This window comes from Juglans microcarpa x Juglans regia, chromosome 3D, assembly GCF_004785595.1.
Source record: "Juglans microcarpa x Juglans regia isolate MS1-56 chromosome 3D, Jm3101_v1.0, whole genome shotgun sequence".
NCBI classification, from domain to species: Eukaryota; Viridiplantae; Streptophyta; class Magnoliopsida; order Fagales; family Juglandaceae; genus Juglans; species Juglans microcarpa x Juglans regia.
The window spans coordinates 8477540-8500526 of NC_054598.1; the positions used below are offsets into that span (position 1 = coordinate 8477540).

Below are 22987 nucleotides of genomic sequence, written 5' to 3' on the forward strand. Positions count from 1 at the left end.
TGGAGAACTTTAATGATGAAGGGGGCCGGCGCAGAAAGGCCATGCAAACGGTGCTTGTTAACAAGCATCATTTTTCAGGATAAGGGCGCGAAGAAAAGAGGGTGTAGAACAAGTTAAAAAAAATGCAACTGTACGTAGGCTTATATCATGAAACGTGTGTGTGGCACAAAGATACAGAGAACCTTTAATAATTGCACGCGTTCATGCATGTCCAAAGCTCTCTCTCTCTCTCTCTCTCTCTCTCTCTCTCTCTATATATATATATATATATATATATCACAATTGGCTGTAGTTATGATCTGCACACTTCTGTACCGTTCAAGATTGCCACCCTGCAGGATTACATCATAAAGTGGAAGATCGTTGCAGGGAGGGTACTCATGATCAGGTAAACTACAGTCATGAGCTATATGATATGGCACAGCACATCCCTGGGTTCGAGGCTTCCACTTGGCCTTCCAAACACAATATTTTAGATGACCTACTGAATCATTGAGTATTTCTGGGAAAAACGTCTGGAGCTGGGGATCGATTAAATCAGATCCGTGGAATTTAAAATATGTGTATCTAAGACCGTAACTTGTTACGCATGTTCTGTATAAATCTAATCGGGTATTTATCTGTTGCGTTTATTGCTTTGTTAGCTAGGCGTGTGCATAATTTATACAAAATAATAAAGAGATAAATCGGAGAGGCAACATGACAATTCTTTGCCCGTCATTCCTCTCTCCCTCATAAAAAGAAGCCCCCATGAAAGCCTCTCCATCCCTCACTATATAGCCCACAGGATCAGCTAGCTTGATCTCCATCCTCCCACAAATCCCTCTTATTCTCCTATCTCCTTCTTTTTCACTGCCTCTTTGATCTCCTTTCTCTTCCTTTCCCCCCTAGCTAGTTTTCCTAATTTTGCTCTCTCATACCATTGAATGATAGATGATCTAAGGTTTGAAGGTAATTTGCACACTATGTTTAATATTGCATTTCACTTTGAAGGGTTCCCCTAGACAAACTGTTAATTAAATACATTAAAATCCTGTATGATTTCTGTTTCTCATTCTCACATATGCAAGGCACGGTTTATTCATGAATTTTGGATATTTATCATGTTAAAGGATGGGTCATTTTTCCTAATCTTCTTCAACTTCCAATTTTATGTTACTTTCTAATATTTGTTTTTTTCTTTACATGTTTTTGCTTGGATTGATAATTAAAATTCTGATTGAAGATTTATTGTTATCCTCAAGTGGTGCTAGTGTTTTTATGAAGTGTTTTCACTAATGTTCCAACTAGTTCCAAAGCATTAAACTCTTTTTTATTCTTGCGTTCTCATTAGACAATTTCTTATGATTATTTTTTGGTCGGTCTCATTTTTTTGTTTTTACAATTTTTTTATTTCTTTTAATATTTGACATAGATATACTCGTAGCAAATACATTTTTTTTGCCATAAATAATTATTTCTCACCATAAGAGTTCTTCGTAAATAGACATTTCCGATGAAATAGTTTACTAGAAATATAATTTGCCACAAAAATAACTTGTCGCAAATATTTTCTTTTTCACGATAATTTACTACCAAAGGCTACCAAGTGCTATTATATTTTCCACGGAAATTTTTTTTTTCCCGTGATTAATCTTGCTATAAAAAATATTTATTTTCGATAAGTCAAGAAATTTGTGGGATAAAACACTTTTTTTTGTTGATTATATTTCATGAGCCCCTCACGATTGAAATCGGTCGGGAAAGACTTTTTCCCACCAATTTCATACATTCTTGATTCTTCCATCAAAATCCATCAAAGGGATATTTGTTAGAGCGAGAGCTAGTACGTCTTACAGCCACCAATAGATCATATTCCACACCCCTACATTGTCCTCCATGCTCCATGCAGTCAGGCGTCAGCACATGGCTGTCAATGACAAAATGCGTGACGGCTATCCGCTACCAATCTTTGCTTCCTTTTGACGTCATTGCTTCCAACTGGTCTAAGTTGTCATACCAAACCTGTTTATCTCTCTCTCAAGAATTACGTGAATATTGGTGAAATAATTGAGTTTTGGGAAAAGTTTGAGTAAAAACATTATAAGATTATAAAATTATTTGAATATAATTTTTTAATATGATTTTTATTTTAAAATTTTAAAATGATTTTTTGTTTTGTTTGAAAATTTAGAAAAGTTGTATTATTTTTTGTGTTTGGATAATGATTAGATAAAAAATTTGAAATTTTAAAATTGAGAAGTATTTTATATTTGAGTGAGATTTGAAAAGAAACTTATGAGAATTTTTTTTAAAAAAAAATTATTTCATCTCATTACCTAAATATGTCCTAAATCTCATACGTTTTTATTTATCATTACTGATGGCCACCATCCAATTATCTCCCGACCTCCTCATCATTGCTTGTTTTGTGTACAAAACAAAACTATTTCATCTTATCTCATTTCATATAATTATTACAATTTTTTTAAACTTCTACACAAAATATAATAAACAATTCAACTTTTTTAAATTTGAAAACAAAAATAATATTATAACAACACTTTATTCAACTTTTAACAAAATATTTTATCTAATTTCATTTGAATTATGTGACCAAACGAGGTCTAATGGATGTGCAATTCAATCAGAAATACTTCTACCAAGTTATTCTATTAGATTTCATTACTTTGACTTCGTACTATATATCTATGGAAAGTGCTACAGTCATAAAAAAATTACATAAAAATGAATGTACAAACTGACATGACTTTATCTAATCTGTTAGATCTATTTTTCAATAAAATTAATTTTATAATTTAACAAATTATATTAAGCCACGTCAGTTCTGGAATTATTTTCATGTAAACACATTTCTCTATAGGAGGCTATTATCTTACACCGTTTATTATTTAAAATAAAAAAATCAAAGGATCAATGTGCATTGTCACGTCAACACAATGATGATAGGAATTAAATAAAATTTTAGTGTTAGCACAAGCCCTCATTATATCTATTTGACAATTTAAAATACCCATTTGACCATCTGCTCATGAATACGGTTCTTTGCTCTTGTATTTTCATCCGTGTCAATTTTTCTCTTTATTATTTTTGCAGAGAAGATGTATAAAATCTATGAGTTGCAGTTACACGGTGAAGAAAGCGATATAAATATACCCCATTAATTTCGGAAGTAAGATAATTCAATAAAAGGAAGCAATTCATAGTTAAGACGTACAGAATATGTAATAACTTAAGTTGTAATAGTAATTTCTCAAGTTCATTTTGGTTTTATAGTTCGGATTAAAACTTATAGTGTTGTATTAGTGTTTCAAAGATTTCTTCATGGGCTGAACGAATTGCAGCACGTACGAGACGGCATACATTAACAAAAAAAAGAGACGTTGCTGTGCATTGAACAGAGCATTGAGTTGTGATAATGTAAACTAAAGATGGTAGATAGATGCAATAGATGCAACAAAATCTTATTTTTTTTCAGTTGTTTGTCAGCTCCCAAATCTATTCATTTCAATTTCAAACAGTTCCCAAGTTTTTCTTTTCTTTTATAAAAAAGAAAAGGGTCTTGACCAAGTAACTTTAATTATCAGACTTCTGAGGTAAAATGGGGAAGATACATTCACTGCAATTCACACATTCAAGAAATCCAAATTCCGTGAAAAAGGAGAGAGAATAGTACGCGTAGAAAAAAGGGTAGGAAAATCCTTTTCTTCCCTAGCTGCCTTATGTATCTACCCATGTAATTTCACCCTCCTAAAATCTCCCCCGGACTAGGTGAATCAGGCTTTCTCCATCTGATAGCCCTGATAATTTTAATCTACTGCACCCAAATGAGCAAATAAGAACCTTGAAGCTTTATGCTCCCTAATCTGACGGATATACTGTATATCATTCTGAAAATCATTGATCTGCACCGAAGTCACCCCACCGGACATTGTATCTTGCGGCAAGATAGTGGGCCCCAACAGGTCCTCGGCTCCCGTGCGGATAATATTCTGGGATAATCTTCTTCTCTTCGAGCTCTTTTAACAGAGGTGTGAAAAGCGCCCAAGCAGCATCCAGTTCATCGCTCCGGATAAACAGCCTTCTTTCCCCTTCTATAGCATCCAGGAGAAGCCTCTCATAAGCATCTGGAATCTCCTTTGAATATCTACAAATTACATGAAAAAGAGTTTGGTTGAACTTTTAAATATCACTTGTGGAGTAGCACCATAATCCAATGCTATAATCACCCGACTCTTCAACTTTTTTTCAAATCAATAACAAATTACATGAAAGTCACAGATGACCATCTTACATCTCAAGGTTTCAATTATTGCCTCTAGTTTCATTATACACAAAACTAAACATTCAAAACAAAAGGGATACTTAACACCTAGGTGGAGAATGCAATAGTAGTTTTGAAATGCAAAAAATTAGAAATACCTTGCTGCATAATGAAGATTCAGATTACTTCGGTCCAATCTCATACCCAAACCAGGGACCTTGTTATTGATCTTTAAATAAATAGCTTCATCAGGCTGCACTCGAATAACAAGCTCATTTGTTGCTCGATCAAGATCTGTCCCAAAGTTCCGGTTATATAAATTACCCGGCACGTGCCTAAATTGTACCCTTATCTCAGCCCTGTGGAAAAAAGCAAACAATACATAACCTATAATGCTTTCCCAGACAAACAAAATATGACTTAGAAGCTCCTGCTAAACAACACATACCTCTTGGTTTGTAATGCTTTCCCAGCCTTCATTAGAAAAGGCACCCCATCCCATCTTGCATTATCTATGAAGAGGGCAGCTGCAGCAAATGTTGGAGTTAAGCTGTCCTTGGGTACGGTATTGTCATCGGTGTAGGCAGGGTAGGTAACACCTCCTTTTGTGTGACTCTTGTATTGCCCTACGACCACATTTTCTAGTTGTAATGGCCTCATTGAACGTAAAACTTTGACCTAGCAACCAGGAAAATATTAAATTTACTTAATAGAAAGTAACACCGAAAAACATATTAGAAATAGGAACTTCTCAGGTTCTTTCTTTCATTTTTTTTTTGGGGGGGTTGGGAGGGGGGAACCTTTTCATTTCTAATATCTTCGGCAGCCAAACTAACTGGCGTTTCCATGGCAAATAGGGCTAGTATTTGAAGCAGATGATTCTGCATTATGTCTCTTATTATCCCATAGTTGTCGAAGTACCTAAAATTCAATCCAACAAAAACATAAAATAACTTATGAGTTACTCACATATGATCATATACAAATATCTATGAGAGAAAGAAAAGTACCCTCCACGTCCTTCAGTGCCAAAATCCTCAGAGAATATCAACTGTACATTCCGTATATATTGCCTTGACCATAGTGGCTCAAAAATGAGATTAGAAAACCGGAGAACTGATAGGTTTTCTACAAGCTCCTTCCCCAGATAGTGGTCTATCCTGCAAAAGAAATTGACCATATAATCAGATTTTGGTCAGGATTCTATTCATAATAAATAAATAAAAAAACAACCTTTGCTAAAAACACCCACCTGAATATTTGATCCTCTTCTAGGTACTGTTTGAGAGCTTTTGTCAAAGCAGCTGAGGATTCTGAATCCCGACCAAAGGGTTTTTCCACAATGACCCTAGTCCACCCATTACCAGATGAAGCTGACAAGCTAGCACATCTTACAGAATCTATAAATATATTCGGAGGAATGGATAGATAGAATAGGCGATTAGACACCCTTCCACCCTGCAGAAGCAGTTCCTCATTGTAAAAAAAAAAAGGACATAAATGCATGTGCAAGTGAGAGCAGTACTTGAATCTTAATTGAAACAGAGAAAAAAAAACTCCGTATCCTATCTTAACCTTGGACAAGGAATATTAACTGCAGTTTCATTGCATTTGGGGGTATAATGATGCAACATAACATTATAATTTAGAATTGTGCATATGAACCATTTGCTATCCATTCAAACACAAAATCAGTAAGGCAGTGGCTCCATAAAGACAGAAGTTCAGCAAGTCCAACTTGCATGAAAATGTCAATTTTACAAGAATGTAACATGCATTTTCTAAAGGCAGAGATTGAGTACTTGACATTTGTAACGTCATTTTCTTATAATACAAGATTGTGTGCATTAACCGTTTTCACATTAAAAAAAAAAAAAAGAGAAAAACAATCAAACAAACAAACTGAAATTCCTTAAGGCAGAATAGATGAACACGACAAACAACAAAAAAGGTGAATAGATATGCTAAGACTATTGACAGCTTGTCTGAATTATGTCAGAATGTCATCCTGGATGGATCAAAAAACTACTTGAAAGCCTTCTCAGGGATGTTTAAACTCTTATGAGGAACTTTTGGGTTAGTTAGTGAACAAGGCAAATTCAGCAGTGGTTTTTCCTTGCAAAGCCTGTGCAACTAGAAAAGCTATAGTGCTTAATGCTACTCAATTCAAGGAAGACTTGGTGTACCAGTGCACACTAGTAGATTGTCAGCCTCAATGCTAAATTCTTTAATGCTGAAAATAAAGGTGGTGGTTGGCTTGAAATCATGCTTATATTCTATCGGGGTGGGGCAGGGCAGGGTGGGGGAGGTTATTCACCAAGCCCTACACATGAAACAGCTAATATCTGAGTCTCTGTCTCCCACCCATTTATCATCCCCCTCTCAACAGGACTCCAGTCTTTGTAAATCAGTTCGTCCCTTAGATGCAGAGGGGAAGTTTACACAGCAGCTTTCTTGTAGCATAATGGAAAAGGGACAAATACTATGGCAGAAGCTAGAGCTATTCTTGGTGAGCTGAAACTATGTTTGAACTTGCACTTCATTCAGGTAGATCTCGAATCAGTGTACTTGGGCTATGCCTATTCATATCAATATAATCGTTTACTTATATATATAAAAAAAAAAGATCTCGAATCAGATTCTCAAGTTGTGGTTAACTGAATATATGGGCAAGGGCGTGTCATTGGACTTTGTGATGGATGCTTGGGAAGATATTTTGGCAGCAAGACAATGTATGCATTTACAAAGGGGTGGTGTTGTCAAGAATTTAATTAATTGTTTAGCAAAATAAGGTGCAAAAGTAACTTTCACAGGAATATCTTGATCTGCATAATATTCCGAAAGAGATTATAAGGCTTTCTGGTGGAGGAAACAGCAGTTTGCCATATTTGAAATGTAAATGGATTTTTGAGTACAGAGGTGTTGCACAATGAGCTGATATGAAACGTTTGTATTTTATTTGTAGAAAATAAAATAAATGAGCTGATATGAAAACGTTTGTATTTTTTTAGAAAAATAAAATAAAAAAGAGTATACAGCTTCTGCTAGAATGCAGTATCCAAGATAAACACTACTATTGATAAAAATTAAGCCAGTAAGCATCACCACTTTATGAACCACTTGCAAGTAAGATGACCATGCACAAATTACCTCACGCTCCTTCAGCTTCTTGTCTAGCTCTGCAAAGTTTTCCTGTGAATCATACTGTCCGGAATGGTAGAAACATCTTTTAAGAAATTGCTCCATCTTTTCACTGCAGTTCTCCCTGAAAATTTAGCAGAAAAAACATATCACAACCTAAACACCTCAAAATATTTCCTATGTGACAAAATTCCCATGAAATACACCATGCATAACATGAAATACCAGACAGCCAAAGTAAAAGCATCAAGTCAAGGAAGATAAATTTACCTCTTATCAATTCTGCAAGTAAGGGTCTTGCTAACCATGTTTCTAAGTTCAGCATCAGTCATCTTACTCCGAGCATAACCATACACAGTAAAGTGCTGCAACGAAATGAATTCATACTTAAATAACAAATAGTATATATAGAACATCCACTAATATTAAACTAACCCAAGAAAAAGAGAAAATAGGGAAAAGAATAGAAAACACAGGTAGCAGAAACCTTGGGGAGACAATCCTCATAAAATAGTGCAAAAAGTGCAGGAAATATCTTTTTCTTGGCAAGGTCCCCAGAGGCCCCAACCACAGTAATGCTAACAGCAGGCTCTTTTTCGTTGATATCAAATGCCACTGCCTCATTATACTCGACTGAAGATGGAACTGACAACAACCCATCCTTCAGTTTCTTGAAAGGGGTCTCATTTTCAATTGGCGTTGCTGTGGTTGCCATTGCACCTACACCCACTAGCCATCCAAGTGAAAAAAAAAAACAGAAAAAGAGGGGGAAATCGCAACAATCGAAACAGACAAGTGCAGGGAACATGCTTAATCATATATCAAATGGGTCAAATGAGACATCAAATCTAACCATTCCCAGTCCGATTAATAAAAAAACTAAGAAACAGATGATAATGAACTGAGTTTTAAAACTCTGACTTACTATGTTAACCATGCCACATCAACCAGGTTGAACTAGTTAAGAAAAGAACCTAAATTGAAAGAGAAATGATATTTGCGGAGTGCGTAACCGCGGCACAATCTATTTGAAAAGTGAGTAAATACGGATCCTAAAATTTTTTTTAACACTAGGCCAAATCTTTTTCAAAACGATTGCCGCGCTTCCCCAAGACTGTACTAGGCATTACTCTAATTCATAACTATCATTTTCCAATGGTCTCCTTCAGTTCTCGTTGCGTATTTAAGCAAAGCACAACTGATTTCAGAAATAAAAAACAATATCGGTAACTGATATACAGAGATAAATTTATAAAAGACTTCAGAAATAAAAATAAATATTGATAACTGATATACTCAGATATATTTATGAACGGGGAATCAGCTAATTGAAGAAAGAAACGAACCATCTTGCATGCGGCCCGCAGAACTCGTTTGGGATTGTACGCAGTAGACCTTAACCGCAAGACAGCGTTTAGGAACCGAAGAGACCGATACCCTCTGACGATGACCGAGTTTAGAACATGAAGATGAAGAAGAAGACGCACACGAAGATGATGGTAACGGCGAATATGAACGGCAATGTGTTGAGGAAAGGGTCGCCATCTCTCTTTCTTACTTTCTTTGTTTGCTAATGGAAGGTAAGAAAGAAAGAAATTTTCGATTAGGATGGGATTGGGAGAGTTAAGTCCAATATTTCAGAGCGTGCATAAAGGAAGAGAAGGTAATAACCACTTGGGAAACATCGAGGGTTACAAGGCTCTTGAGATCTCCGAAAGGCTGCTTTGTCCTGCGGCCTGCCAAGTGCCAACTATATTTGAAGGGACGGAAAAAGAGATGGAAAGGGGGAGAGACGAGAATTAGTCATCTAATTCCTTTTATTAATTATGAAAAAAACAAGAATGCTTAGCAGATCATAATGACTCCTTTTTGCAGGCCGGACTCAAATTACATCATATGGTAATGGGCCGAGCCCGAGCATTTATACTACTTCTTTAATTGAAAGAAACAAAAAAAATTCCTCATAAACTTCTAGGATTGAGTCGTAGGTAGGACGTACTTCATATCATCATCTCTTTCTCATCGGACCTATTTCACGTGTTATCTCTTTCTCATATCAGACTCTTGAATTCAGACAAAATTTGAGATGATGTTGATTCTTCAAATTGAATTATGTCATGTATTACGATTTTAGTTGTATTATTATTATTTTTTTTTTATAATACACGTATGGAGGCTGAGTTTCCTATGTTTTTTCTGTTTTTTTTTTTTCAAACTTCCAATCTAATTACAATTTCAGGACTTATATGTTGTTTTCTGTCGTCAGCTTACCATTATCATCCATATAAGGCTCAGTCCAGTCTTTTTTAACTGGACTACTTATAGGCTAAAGGAGAGAGTATACTAGAAAACTTTTGGCACTTTCGAACAATACTGATTGATTTTATTATGAATAAACTATTTAATAAAAATTAATTTAATTTTATTACAAAAATACATTCACCGTAAAAATTTATCGGGAAACCGCACCTCCAATTAAAAAAAAAAAAAGAGAGAAAATATATTTAGAAACTATATATTTTTTTTACACACTCAATATATTGTTGATCTTGAAGTTTTCCGCATCAACTATGCTAAAAAATATTAATATTTTATTTATTTTTAAAATTATAAAGAATCTTACCGTAAGTGGTGTGCTAACACATGACTAGTTTATGTGTAGCAAAACTCAATAAAAACAAAAGAGAGAAATAAAATCATCCCATCTCATAACGAAGCGTACGTACACTAAACACGTTCTCGATCGATCTCAAAAGTAGTAAGAGGATATTCTTAAACGAAGCGAATCTATTTCCCAAAATACATAAAATTGTTCCATTATTTTCCCGGAAAGAGGCCCCTATTCACAGGTTGTTTTTCCTTTTTTATATTCCTCTTCTATTATTATATTAGTGGTTTTAGCAACTTAAGACCCACACGCATACTATACCATGCGTACAATAACACTAACATTCAGTCCGGACAAGAAACACCTCAAAAAGATCAATGCATGGCTCATGCGTCGTCCTTAGTCACATGTGAGATTCATGCACCGCGCGCTAGCTGTGGCTTCAGACATCCGATGTCTACTTGCACGATACTATTAGATTCAACCTAGCCTCAAATATCTGAGGTACTATTTGCATCGATCACCCCATACATCCATCGCCAACATATGAGTCACACGCGTTAAAACAACCGTAGTTGATCTTATTTAATTTGTCATCAACGATCTAAATTAATGTTCTATGTTTATAAGCTATATATCCAACTATATTTTTACTTTTTATAATCAATTAAGGATATGGAGGAAGAGTAAGATCGAGGAAGTAGATATCTAACTCTACCAAAGATACCAAAACAAGACATAACAATACTGATCATGATTTTCAAATTACTTCAAACTCCACACTTTACCAATTGAAGTACTACATGATGATGCAAACTAACTTGATTTTGGTGGTACGTACCCTAGCCTAGCCTAGCCTCCTTGATTGAGATCATGAGGAACGACGCCGATCTTGAATTGTCTATTTTTTATTTTCGTTTTATGCACTTAATTACATATATATCCTACAAGGGAGTAGTACTGTTGTACGTATTTACGCAATATATCCCTTTCTCTTGCATGTAATCCTTCATTTATATTAAGAAAATCGTTGATTATAAATTAAAATATAATCAAAGGGACATCTTGACCAGCTTGCAGCCTGAAGTACTCACATGCACCACATGAAGCGTAAAATGCTTTTTAAGTTTTGTTTGTTTGTGGATTAAAATGCGTCGTCGTCATTGGGTATGCCAATGATGCATGTGTTTTAATTGTCAGCAACTCATGTTAGGTACGTAGTAGCTGACCCTACCATGGAATTGGAATAGTCACTGTTTCCAACTTTCAGATGATCAACTCCTCTCTTCCTTTTTCTTTCCTTAATTTCTTCTTGTTTTATTTATTTATTTATTTTCACCTCTCTTCGGAGCTAAGGAAGGAATTTCAGCGACGAAAATTAAAGGTCAAAAGTCAATAAATATGGACACTGGCCCATCTCAGTCGAAGCTCCCGAATCCAAATGGAATATTTGTACTTCCCAGCCCACTCCCACCTGTCTAGGGGTGAGTACCGACTCAATCGGAATCGGAATTTTCTAAATCCGATTCAATTCCGACTTTCAACTCCGAGTACTTGTATAAGTTTCGATACGATTCGGACTCTAATTTGTCAAAGTGGAATTGGATTTGAATTTTTGTTTAGCTTCATATTTAACCTATTAAGAACCCCAACATTAATTAATTCATCGTCACACTGCTTGCACTAGGTCACGGGCAAATTGATCCCAAATATAGCTAATTGCTCTAGGGCAGTGCTAGCGTGCCACCTAGTTTTGACCGTTGAGCGTGCCCGTCAGCATATATCTCTATTTTCATTTTTTTCTTTTTACATTTTTTTACATATTTAAATATTTTTAAAAAATAAAAAAATATATATCAATACACTAAAAATCACTTCATTAATCGTTAAGTCAAAAAATTATAAATACATGAGCGGTCAAAATGAGAAAGTAAAGTCAGGCAGTATACTAGCTTTTTCCATTGCTTTATTACACTGCTATTTGGACTAGTGTGAAAGATTTTATCTGCGAGATGGTATGAGAGAGAAATTTTTTATATGCTGGCATGCATGTCAAATTGATAAAAATAAATAAATTTTAAAATTATATATATTTTTTGTAATAAGCTCTTATAATCGACTTTCAAGTAGAAAGACTTTTACAATATAAAAAATGATAGACTAACAACTTGTTAACAATTTGTTTACAATTATGGATTAAAATAATATATTTTTTAAATACTTTAGTTTGAATTTTATTTTGATTGTTGTTTTTAAATATTTAAAAAAAATATTATTTTATTAAAAATTGTAAATAAATTGTGATTGGGTATATGTAGCTGAACGTCTAGCTAGCATGCCTTTCATTTATAAGGGTCATGTGAAAAATTGGTATCAAGTATATAAGGCATGACTCGCTTCATATAATTAATTACTATCCGAATCATGTGGATGGGATATGTATCAAATAGAAAGACTCTCTCATGATATAAATAGTTTTATGATTTATAATATTATTATCGTTATTTGATATAGGAATAAATTAATATTCCTTGATCTACAACGACTAATAAAATCATCATATTAATTCTAGGTTTATCTTTGTTCTGACTGGAGAGATGTATATGGAAAAGTACGCACAATATATAATATCGAGTAGGATCGATAAGTGAGTAAATCTGGCTTCGACTTAATTCAATTTTGTTGGAGTTTAAATCCGAACTCCAACATCAGTTTTTCTTAATCGATGAATTAAAGGAAATGCATCATACTTCATAATTAAGGCACCAATAATATAATTTATATATAGATCAGGGCTTACGCTAAATAATTCTATCTTAACGCTATAGATCATCATCGATATCATTATATAATCAGCTCTTGAAACGTACAAATCTTACTTTCCTTTGCTAATTAAAGAGATTGCTTACATAATTTATAGGCTAGCGAACATTGATCATCATGAATTAATTGAAAATATTGATTAGTATGATCCCCGTCAGCCATGCAAGTCTCATGCATGCATGCAGTAGTAGTACATGAGCATATGTGCATGCCCTTTTCTTTGCATTTTGTGATCTACTTCCATAAGGAAGCACATCTTAAATTGCTTCAATCCACATCTGTCTGTTGACCCTGGCAATAAACTCGTCTGCTCTTCTGTTTAGCTCCTCAGCAGGCAATCCAGTCTCTTCCTCTTCATCTAGTTCAACATCATCTTCTGCTTTAACATTAACTTCTTTTTCTTCTTCTGCTTTAACAACTTCTTTTTCTTTTTCTTTTTCTTTGATCACTTCTTTCCCTTCAATCCTAGTCGTAGTACTACTACTACTGTCCTCAATCAAATTCCACTCCAGTTTCTTCTCTACTTTTTCATCTGGACGATTGGATTCCTCTTCCCTGAGACATGCGTGGTTAATAATATTATTATACCCATGATCTTGAGTTTCAGAATTCTTCTCCACTTCCCTAATTTCTTGAAAAGTGGAGTACTTCTGTCCCCTGAGATTCTGACTCCTCTCAATATATTCATCGTAAAGGTCACCGACCGGGGATGAGTTTGAGGCCACAAGCTTTGATTCTCCCACGAGGAAGACAACTATGACATTGACTACTACGAACAAGCACTTGGGGTTGGCGAAGACAGCAGAAAGATTTGGGAGAGAGGCAGACAGGAAATGCTTCATTGTACAGCACAGAGAGGGAAACCAGTAAGGGTAGGAAAACAGTAAACTACACGATAACGATATGAGAGAATGAAGAATGAGATTGTATAGGAACTGGTTGATCTTCTTGTAGCTGTTCATGGCTCTAAGCTTTTCAGCCCGAATTGAATCCATTCTAGAATGGGAAAAAAAAGAAAGGATAATATATAGATGAGGGATTCTAAGTAGGGTTAAAAGAACTTTTGGGAACACTGCTTTAGAATTAGGAACTAGGTAGAGATGATGGAATAGTTGATAAACTTAAAATGCAGAGTGAGAGGATTCACATCTGACTGAAAATGGAGCAGTGGAAACAATGACTTATATAGTACTGGTCTGGGGAGGCTGGCCTGGGGGAAGATATTTTGGTGGAGTCCAGGTAGGCTCTCTACTTTATAAATTATTGTAATGCACGAGAGGGGTTTGCTTTTTGAAAAGCCATGGCAGGTGAGATTAATGTATGCGTTTGTTTATAAGCTAGGTGCTTCTTCTATCTCATGTTTATATTAGCCTCCATTAATTTGCTTTCCAGTACTGTTACTGTTGATGGTTTTGAATCCTCCTTTTATTTGTTTATTTATTTTGGGTCGAATATGTCAAAGAAACATTTGTTTGCGTCAGCAACATACAAAATTAAACACACCAAGCGTATTAATTTAGCTATAGTGGAGATATTCATGACAAGAAACATCATGATCTTATATATATATATATAAGCTGATCTCTTTTCTCGCTTCAGTGTATGCAATTATTATAGGCTAAATAATTTCTTTTCCATTATTTGTGATAATAATCTTCTTATTAATTTAAACTTTTGAAACAATTAATAATGAAATAAAAGATTTTACGATAGCAAGCGTGCAGAGATTAATTAGCACTATAAAGGTAGTGACATGCAATTTCGACTTTTTCTTTGGTGCGGGTCGGCAGAGAGAGGGCTCCTAGGCTCCTAGCCAGCTTGTAATTAAATAAACACCAAATCATGTTATTTTCATGCTTTTATTTATTTATTTTTGCTTTGGCTTGGCATGCTTTTTCCACATTATAATTGAAGCGGCCTGGCACGTGGGTTTAATTTGAGAAAAAGCAGCTCGTAAAGGAGATGCGTTCATTCAGTTCGAAAAGAAAATAAAAGAGCTGAAAAAATGAAGGAAACGTCACCAATTAAGAAGGCAATTCGAACAAAGACACGACCTCAGACCTGGTCCTCGTCATATATATAAATGTATTCGGTTTATATATGTTGTTTTTCCCCGATATAGTTAATTTAATTTAATTTAATTTGTTCAGAAATGACGTATGTCGTGTTTTCGCAGGCCTGGATAACTCCACGTTGGCAACACTTAGACTCTTCTCTGTAAAGAAGAGAATGGAGAGCTCGGAATCCGTGATACCTCCGACGCTCAAGTCAGACTCAATATAAGAGATTAAGAGAGTAAATCTTAAGGAAAGTTATTTTAAAAATGTGTGTAGAAGTTAACCTTTTTATTGATTGCAAATGATGCCTATTTATATCAGTCGACTTGGCCTTCATAATTGTGGTGTGTCGCTCTGTATGAGATCAGATACTTATGCTGCCCACCTATCGTGCTATTTGATACTTAGGTTTGACAATGACTGTTCCTTACACTAGACTTTAATGTTGAGCGTACCTAGCTCCAGGATGTATTGAATGCGGGGTATACTTCCCTCACAGCTCTTTCCATTTTATCAATGCAGTATGACCTTTGCTAGGTACTCAGGGCACTTGCCCTCGACACGGGACCTCATATTGTTTGCACCAATGTGACATGTCTTCCTCTCTAAGTTTCTTTTACCTCATTAATGCAACGTTGCCTTACTCTCTCATTTCCTCTCATTAATGGGACGTTGCCTCACTCAGATATTCCTACCCTCCTGTCATGTCTGGGCATCGATATTTAGAGTCAGTGAGGGTCCCTATCCGTCGGCTAGTGGGGTGTCAGACTACCTTCCCAGCTATATGTTTGTCATGATTTCCTATCTACCCATCTTCTTTAGTTTGGGCCTTTGAAGTATGCTCGGCCCAACCCATGTCTCATATATGGGCTCGAGCCTGGGCCTTTTTAGTGTGCTCAGCTCGGCCCAGACCTCTAACTCGTCTAGATTCCGACCCGAGCCCTTCTCCTAGTCTAGGGGATAACACTCCTCACTCCGTACATAATAATTTGTCAGATCTAATTCTGTACGTCTGCCCAACCCAAAGAGTTTATACACATTCACCATTTTCAAATATCGATCGTAGCTTAACACTTCAAAATCTGATCACTTGTCTGATAATCCCTTTGGGAATATTTCACGATCCGACGTAGCTACGTACGTGTCCCTACAATTGCCCAGTACATGTAAAACAGGAAGTACTGGACATATTCAAGAGATTAGTGCATGCATATTGGTTCTGTATATTAATTACACCAAGTATAGGGTGTAAAAGGATAAAATGAAAAAAGAAAAAAGAAAAAAGGGACAGACCTGTAAACATCACCCAAAAAACCAAAAGGACCATACTATAATAGGCCTTGGAGTCACTATTCATGAAATTAGCAATAGGAAAAATGTTACTTTACCTCTCTTTTTGTCTTAGTCTTGTTTTGACTGCTCATGCATTTTAATTATTTTTTCTTAATGGTTAAAGATGTTACTACTAGTGTATTTGTATATTTTTTTTAAATGTTTAAATATATTTAAAAAATCTCTAAAAGAAAAAATAAAAAAAATAAAAAAGTACAATTGCATCCCGTTTGGATACAGAAATAGTTTCATCTCATCTCATCTCATCATTAGAACTTTTTTAAATTTCCACACAAAATAATTCAACTTTTTCAAATCTCAAAATAATAATAATATTCTAACAATATTTTATTTAACTTTAATCTAAAACCATCTATACTCATATTACCATCCACGCGGAACTAAGAGGCACGCCCAGCTGCTGGGCAGCCGAGTAGCAGCATCCTAAGCAAACGTGAGACATTATTTATAGAAAGCAAAGCAACAGACCAAGGTAATCAAGCCTATTGGTGGATGTGTGTATGGTTTTGGGAATGGCAATTTACGCCCCCCAGATTTTCAACATTATTGCCGTCCCGTTACAACTTTCCAATTGTCAAACCATGCATTAGTCCCAAAACTGGTTTATGGATGCTCTGATGACATGAATGCACGAAGATTCAACGAATTATTGGCCTTTTCTTTCGGAAGATGCATGGTCGGTTTATTCAGATTCCTCTAAAAGAAAAAAAGAGTGATCCTACAACTTCACATGTTTGAATATGAGTTGAAGTTTCACAAAAGGGCCTTTCATGGTAACAGCGACGTTTAGAGCTGAGCACCGACTGTTTCGGAGTTGGAGGTTGGGCCCTCCGACTCCGACTCCGACTTTATCGGAGGTCGAATCCTACCTCCGACTCTGAGGTGTACAGAATCCGCTCCAACTCCGACTCCGACTTGTCAAAGCGGAGTCGGAGCGGATTCGGATTTTTTGATTTTTTTTTAATCTTTCTTAACTTCATATTTGACCCACTTTCTTTTAAAAAAAAAAAAGTTATAGTGATTTAGTATAACTATATAATATATTAGTATAAGTTATAGTGATTTAGTATAGTTATAATACTATAAGTTATAACTATAGTCTATATTAGTATTACTATTAGTTATAGTGATTAGTATAATTATATATTAGTATTTGCTATAATGATTTTAATTTAGTATAACTATATCACTAAATACTAATACTAGTATATCACTATAGTTAATAGTACCCTATAGTAATATAACTATATTAGTATTAGTTATAGTGATTTAAATTTTAGTATAACTATATTAGTATAAGTTATAGTGATTTAGTATAGTTATAATACTATAAGTTATAACTATAGTCTATATTAGTATTAGTATTAGTATTAGTTATAGTGATTAGCATAATTATATATTAGTATTTGCTATAATGATTTTAATTTAGTATAACTATATAACAGTATTAGTATAAATATTATACTAACTATATCACTGATTGTATTAGTACACTAATGTCTAATACTTGTATATCACTATAGTTAATAGTATCATATAGTAATATAGTATTAGTAATTAATACTATAGTGATTTATATAGTAATTTATATATAAGCTTAAAGTGGTTTACTAATTTATATATAGTAATTAATACTATTAGTAATTTATATGAATAATACTTTAGTTTTTATACATTAGTATTATATGTTATTATAAATTTATAGATTAGTGTTTATCCATTAGTATTACAATATTACATGTTGTTGTTATCATGCATCTTAGTGTTTATAGTATATTATATATACATTAGTATTACATGCTATTATATTTATACATTAGTAATTTTGTGTTACATGGTAGTAATATTGTAAATTTATAATAGTATGATATTTACATATAGTCTATACTAAACTATTATTAGTCAATTTAGTCTATATATTATAGTATAAATATATTATTTAACTAGTATATTATTGAGTTTAACTAACTATATAAGATATAGTTGTATAAAATATAAATAATTAATATATAGAAAAACACATCTTTTTATAAAATATGTATAAAATTAGAGGCGAAGTCGGATCAGAGCGGAGCCGGAATCAGTTCATCAATGACTCCGACTTCCAAGAGGAAAAAACCTCCGACTCCGACTCCGACAAGTCGAAGCCGGAGCAGAGTCAGATTTTTGCTCAGCCCAAAAGACGTTAAAAAGCAATACTTTCTTATCCAAGTGTATTTTCGCTGTGTGGCGTTCAGCGAGTACGGCGTTCTCTTTTCTTGCTTATACGAGAAGAAAGATTTTTTTTTTTTATCTACTCATTGGAAAAGAGACTAGGGAAAATAAAATTCAAAATATATATGACAAGGGGAGTTCGAAGGCAATAAATTAACAATTAATCTCATATTTTTTTTCAATTTTGACGTTATTCGTATGCTGGCGTACATACACATCATTTACTCAAAATTCATTACAGGTATTATTGAATAAAATATCAATATTCTTTACGTTAGTTCATTTTGACGTTATATGGAATGTCAATGCATTGCTACTATTGAACTTCCAGGCAGGTAAATTGCAAAGAACATGATATTCATGTAGCGGTGACAAGAAAAATGGTCACATCTCTCATAGATCTGATAAAACCTGGCCAGCACTAAGATACAACACAATGGCACTATTCCATTCTCGGTAAAAATTGGAACCTAGACGATACAAGCACTAAGAAAGCTCACTCAACAACAACAACTACAAAAGAAGCCGGCAAAAACATTTCTAAAGGTTTGCTCAATTGCAGGTATAAGACCTGCTTGTTAGAGTCAAAGACAGCCGATTGCTCTCAAGAATGAATTCTACCAATTAAACTCTCCTTGCCACCCAGAAGGATCAGGGAGAACTAGATTGTATGTGAAACATTACCGGAAGAAATAATAAATAAATGGAACACCTACTTCTATTCAACCTCTGAGCCACAAAACTGTAGAACTAATATCCTCAAAGTACCATTGCAACCTTCTCCAGGGAAACATACGAAGAAGGATGGGCAATCAGGGGCTCATAGTGATCAGCTCCAGCACCACACCAGCCTGCAAGTACAAATGCTTACAATTGGATCTAAAGGGATGACATAGAAATGAAGCAGAAGCTGAGAAGCAAAACCAGAAGAAAAAGGGAATGCCAGAATGGTATGGGCATGACAGAATAACAACTCTATATGGAGTGATGGGTGGGTTTTCCACGAGGAGCTCATAGGAAATTAATCAGAAGTCATAACTAAACGAAAACTAATCACCAACAAAATGCATTTATATAATGATTCCCTTACCTGTTCCTTTCATGAAAAGGAAAAAGGGAGGTTCACAAATTTGACTCCTAGGACGATGTGGGAGGAAGAATACACAATTTTCTTCCTCAACCATTGCATCTGATCCATGTGCTTGCACCTGTAAGAAATGAATTAACACAAGGAAGCTTAATTAATGATGATTCATAGTGTGTATATAATAACATATAAGATGTATCACAGTTGATCACCTTTAGCAGTGCAAATTACTTGACCATATATAGCAGATTAAAATAATATGCCTAGATGACCAACGATCAGGTACTTCAAATGAGAATTCTACAAGACAAGCTGAACTAAAGACACCCTTGTACTTTCCATTAGATTTGTTTAGTGATGAGTATACTCGAAGATAAAGAAATTAAAGTATAGTAGCTAGAGGCAGTGACTTGGTCGTGTTACAGTGATGGAGGTTGCCACAGCAGCTGGCAGTGGTGACAGAGGCGGTGGAGTCTCTTTGATGGCAATGGCAATAATGGTAGTGATGTTAGCGAAGAGTAATTGTACTGTTAAAAAAAATAAAGAGTAATTGCAGTTGCTCTGAGAATGGTAATGTTAGTAGTATTTCTACCATTTTCTGTAGGTAAACAAGAAATTGTTTACACCTTACATATATAATCTGACAATTTGATTTTCAATCTTGAGTACCAAATTCCACGAAAATTTTGAAATAACTCTCCCAAACAAATAAATAGAAAGGCAATCCCAAAATTACAGACAGCCACAAAAGAATGATGCGCAAGCCAGATCAGCCTGCCGCTTATTTATCTATTCCATTTTCAGATGGTGGAGCAACACCAGAAGGAGTGAGCTTTTATGATTAGGATGCGAGAGGACTGACCTAAAAAACTCTCGTCCAAACAAAGAACTAATGGTTATTATCAAAGGCTTATGGCTGAAGACAAGTTAACAACACATGGAAAGTAAGAAAATTGGTGCTCTTCAAGTAAACAGACAAATTGCATATATCACATAACTTTGATAAAAAATAAAATAAAAAAACAATTGGAAATGCATAACAGCTGGAACTAACAAGTTGACTACAATAACCAGAGTTCCAATCACATCCCTGATCCATTCTTCAACAAGTGACCTTACAACTGTGAGATATCATGTGGCACTATTAAATATAGCGTAGAAACTAGCACATCTAAAACATGTTCCTAACCAGATTACGAAACTTTAGTATCATACCAAACAATAAAACTTCAAGATCCAAGGCAGGATTGTGAAGGTTTATAATCAACTAGTAAATATAATTATCCTAATCAAATTGCAATTGACCTAAGCAAAAAAAGACAGAATCAGTGTAAGGACAAAATGTTATTCCTGAATCCTTACCACGTATATTTCCCTCTTGAACTCCGTTGCAAGACATTCTATAGCTATATCATCTCCGAAAGCTGCAGCATGACCTTCCCTATTCTCATCTATAGATAATAGACCCTCCTCAGTATACTGCAATGTGACGATATCATATTCATCATCAGATGAACCAGAGATCGACATGTATTTGGCCCAATTCGGGCCATCATGCACCTGAATACATCTTTCTTTGTAAATAGACTCCGCCGCCACCTCTCTTCAAATCAGAAATGTAAGCCCGTTAAAAATACAAGTAAAATATACGCCACCAAAATCCGCAAAAAGACATGCGCAATTCAACAATGTAGTCTGTTATATATTTGCAAACAATTAAACCACAAAAATCGCTCTTTTAATGCAATGAAACAGTCAGCATACATACACCAAAACTGTTAAATTGGTGAATGGGAAAATTGAAAAAGAAAGGATGTTAAATTCCAAAAATACGAAAGAGATTTCCTTGATTCAAGAATCATTATGGATAAAGAGATTTCTGAACCACATTTGCCTCAGCAGAAGCAATTAGATCTAAAAAATTTGATATCAAAACAAATAGATCCAAGATTTTTTTTCGAAGAAACCTTAGCATGCCAAGCTGAACCAGCTCGTCAATGGCGGCATCCAAAGCCAAGCGATCCGATTTCTTGGCCAGCAACTTAAGTTCCTGAACCACGTGGATCCCCCACCCATTCTTCAGATCGGGCGCGTACATGTGCCTAATCACCTCGTCGATGGCCTCCTTCTCCTCCGCCGCGGCAGATCCGAAATCCTCCAAGAAACGCCTCACCGTACGCCTCCGCAACTCACGCGCGTCTACCCCACGCGCCGACCCCGGCCCGGCCATGGCCTTTTGCGACGCCGTGAAGAGGCAGTTTCCATCGGCCGATACCTCCCCTCCGTGCGACAGACGGAACACGACCGAGGTCGAGGACAACTCATCCTCGGGACGCTTCCAGAGGACCCCCTTGGCGTGAAGTCTCTGGAGGTGGCGCTTCTGCTGGTCCTCCAGTCCATGAACGTCGTCCCAAGCGGTGGTCGTCGTGGTGGTTTGGTCAACGAGATCTTCGGCGTCGATTGCATCTAGAGAAGCTGGCGAAGACTTCGGATCCCTCCACGGACGGTTCGGTGAGGAGGTTTGAAATGTCTCCCCAACGGTCGTCGAATCACATAGCAGTTTCCCCATTGCCCACTTTTCTTTTCCTTTTCTTTTTCAAAATCTTATTTTTTTCAATTCTTTTTCTACTCTCTCTTCCTCTTCCTTTAGTTCTTCAACCGGGAAGGGAGGAGTTGCAGAAAAGAGAGAGAGAGGAGGTAGGGCTAACGGATAGATGTAAGAAGCGGGAGAACTTTTACACGTGTCAAAATCTGGGGGGAGGTCCACTCTGACCGTGTGGGGAGGAGCTGCTAACGTGAGCCGGTGGACAGATGCCGGCAAACCTGAGCCAGAGATAAATATAATAAATATATAAACATGAATATAATATTCGCCACTAGACGTTGCTGGTTTAGGTTCTGTCGTTCTGAGTTGGCAAATAATTAATTTATTGCTTTTATTTATATTTTCTTCATTTTTATGCCTCCCAAAAAACGTTATGGGATTGGCCAGTCTCAGCCAGTAATATCTTCGCCAGTAGGCCCAGCAAATACAATATCCAATCATGGAGTGACAACTCATCCGGACATATGTGGCACAACTTCGTTTGTATGTAAGTGCGGCTACCTACGACGCGAAAAAGGGCCGGCGCTAGTCTCTCACAAACACGACGTCGTGCTCATCCTTCATTTGTGAGTTGTGACCATTAAATTAAATCGTAACGGTAGGAAAATAGGAGATTATTAAATTTTAGACATTTGCTTTCTTGAATAAAGAAAAAGAAAAAGAAATGATGATCCAAATTGGAGGGCTTGAATGTATCTAGTTATGCATGGATACAGAAATTATTTTATTTCATTTTAACTTATTATTATAATTTTTTTAAATTCTTATATAAAATAGAATAAATAATTCAATTTTTTTAAATATCAAAATAATAATAAATTAAAAATTAATATTC

The 22987-nt window shown here is 35.4% G+C and overlaps 2 protein-coding genes across 3 annotated transcripts; both read right to left on the reverse strand.

The window, feature by feature from the left end:
- Positions 1 to 3562: 3562 nt before the first annotated feature.
- On the reverse strand, positions 3563 to 9189 carry LOC121255696 (glucose-6-phosphate 1-dehydrogenase, chloroplastic-like). Of its 2 annotated transcripts, none has more exons than XM_041156180.1 (10): positions 8752 to 9189; positions 7893 to 8134; positions 7676 to 7770; positions 7415 to 7529; positions 5517 to 5722; positions 5275 to 5424; positions 5065 to 5185; positions 4713 to 4942; positions 4423 to 4623; positions 3563 to 4147 (listed from the first exon to the last, which is right to left on the reverse strand). In XM_041156180.1, the coding sequence occupies exons 1-10, from the start codon at positions 8948 to 8950 to the stop codon at positions 3898 to 3900; spliced, it is 1809 nt and encodes a 602-aa protein (XP_041012114.1). In that variant the 5' UTR covers positions 8951 to 9189; the 3' UTR covers positions 3563 to 3897. The 2 variants fall into 2 exon arrangements, with proteins under 2 accessions (XP_041012114.1, XP_041012115.1); XM_041156181.1 differs by having other exon boundaries at positions 7893 to 8125; positions 8752 to 9188.
- Positions 9190 to 18882: 9693 nt separating this feature from the next.
- On the reverse strand, positions 18883 to 22352 carry LOC121255953. Its single transcript, XM_041156522.1, has 4 exons — positions 21515 to 22352; positions 20910 to 21150; positions 19551 to 19668; positions 18883 to 19311 (listed from the first exon to the last, which is right to left on the reverse strand). The coding sequence occupies exons 1-4, from the start codon at positions 22114 to 22116 to the stop codon at positions 19220 to 19222; spliced, it is 1053 nt and encodes a 350-aa protein (XP_041012456.1). The 5' UTR covers positions 22117 to 22352; the 3' UTR covers positions 18883 to 19219.
- Positions 22353 to 22987: the final 635 nt, after the last annotated feature.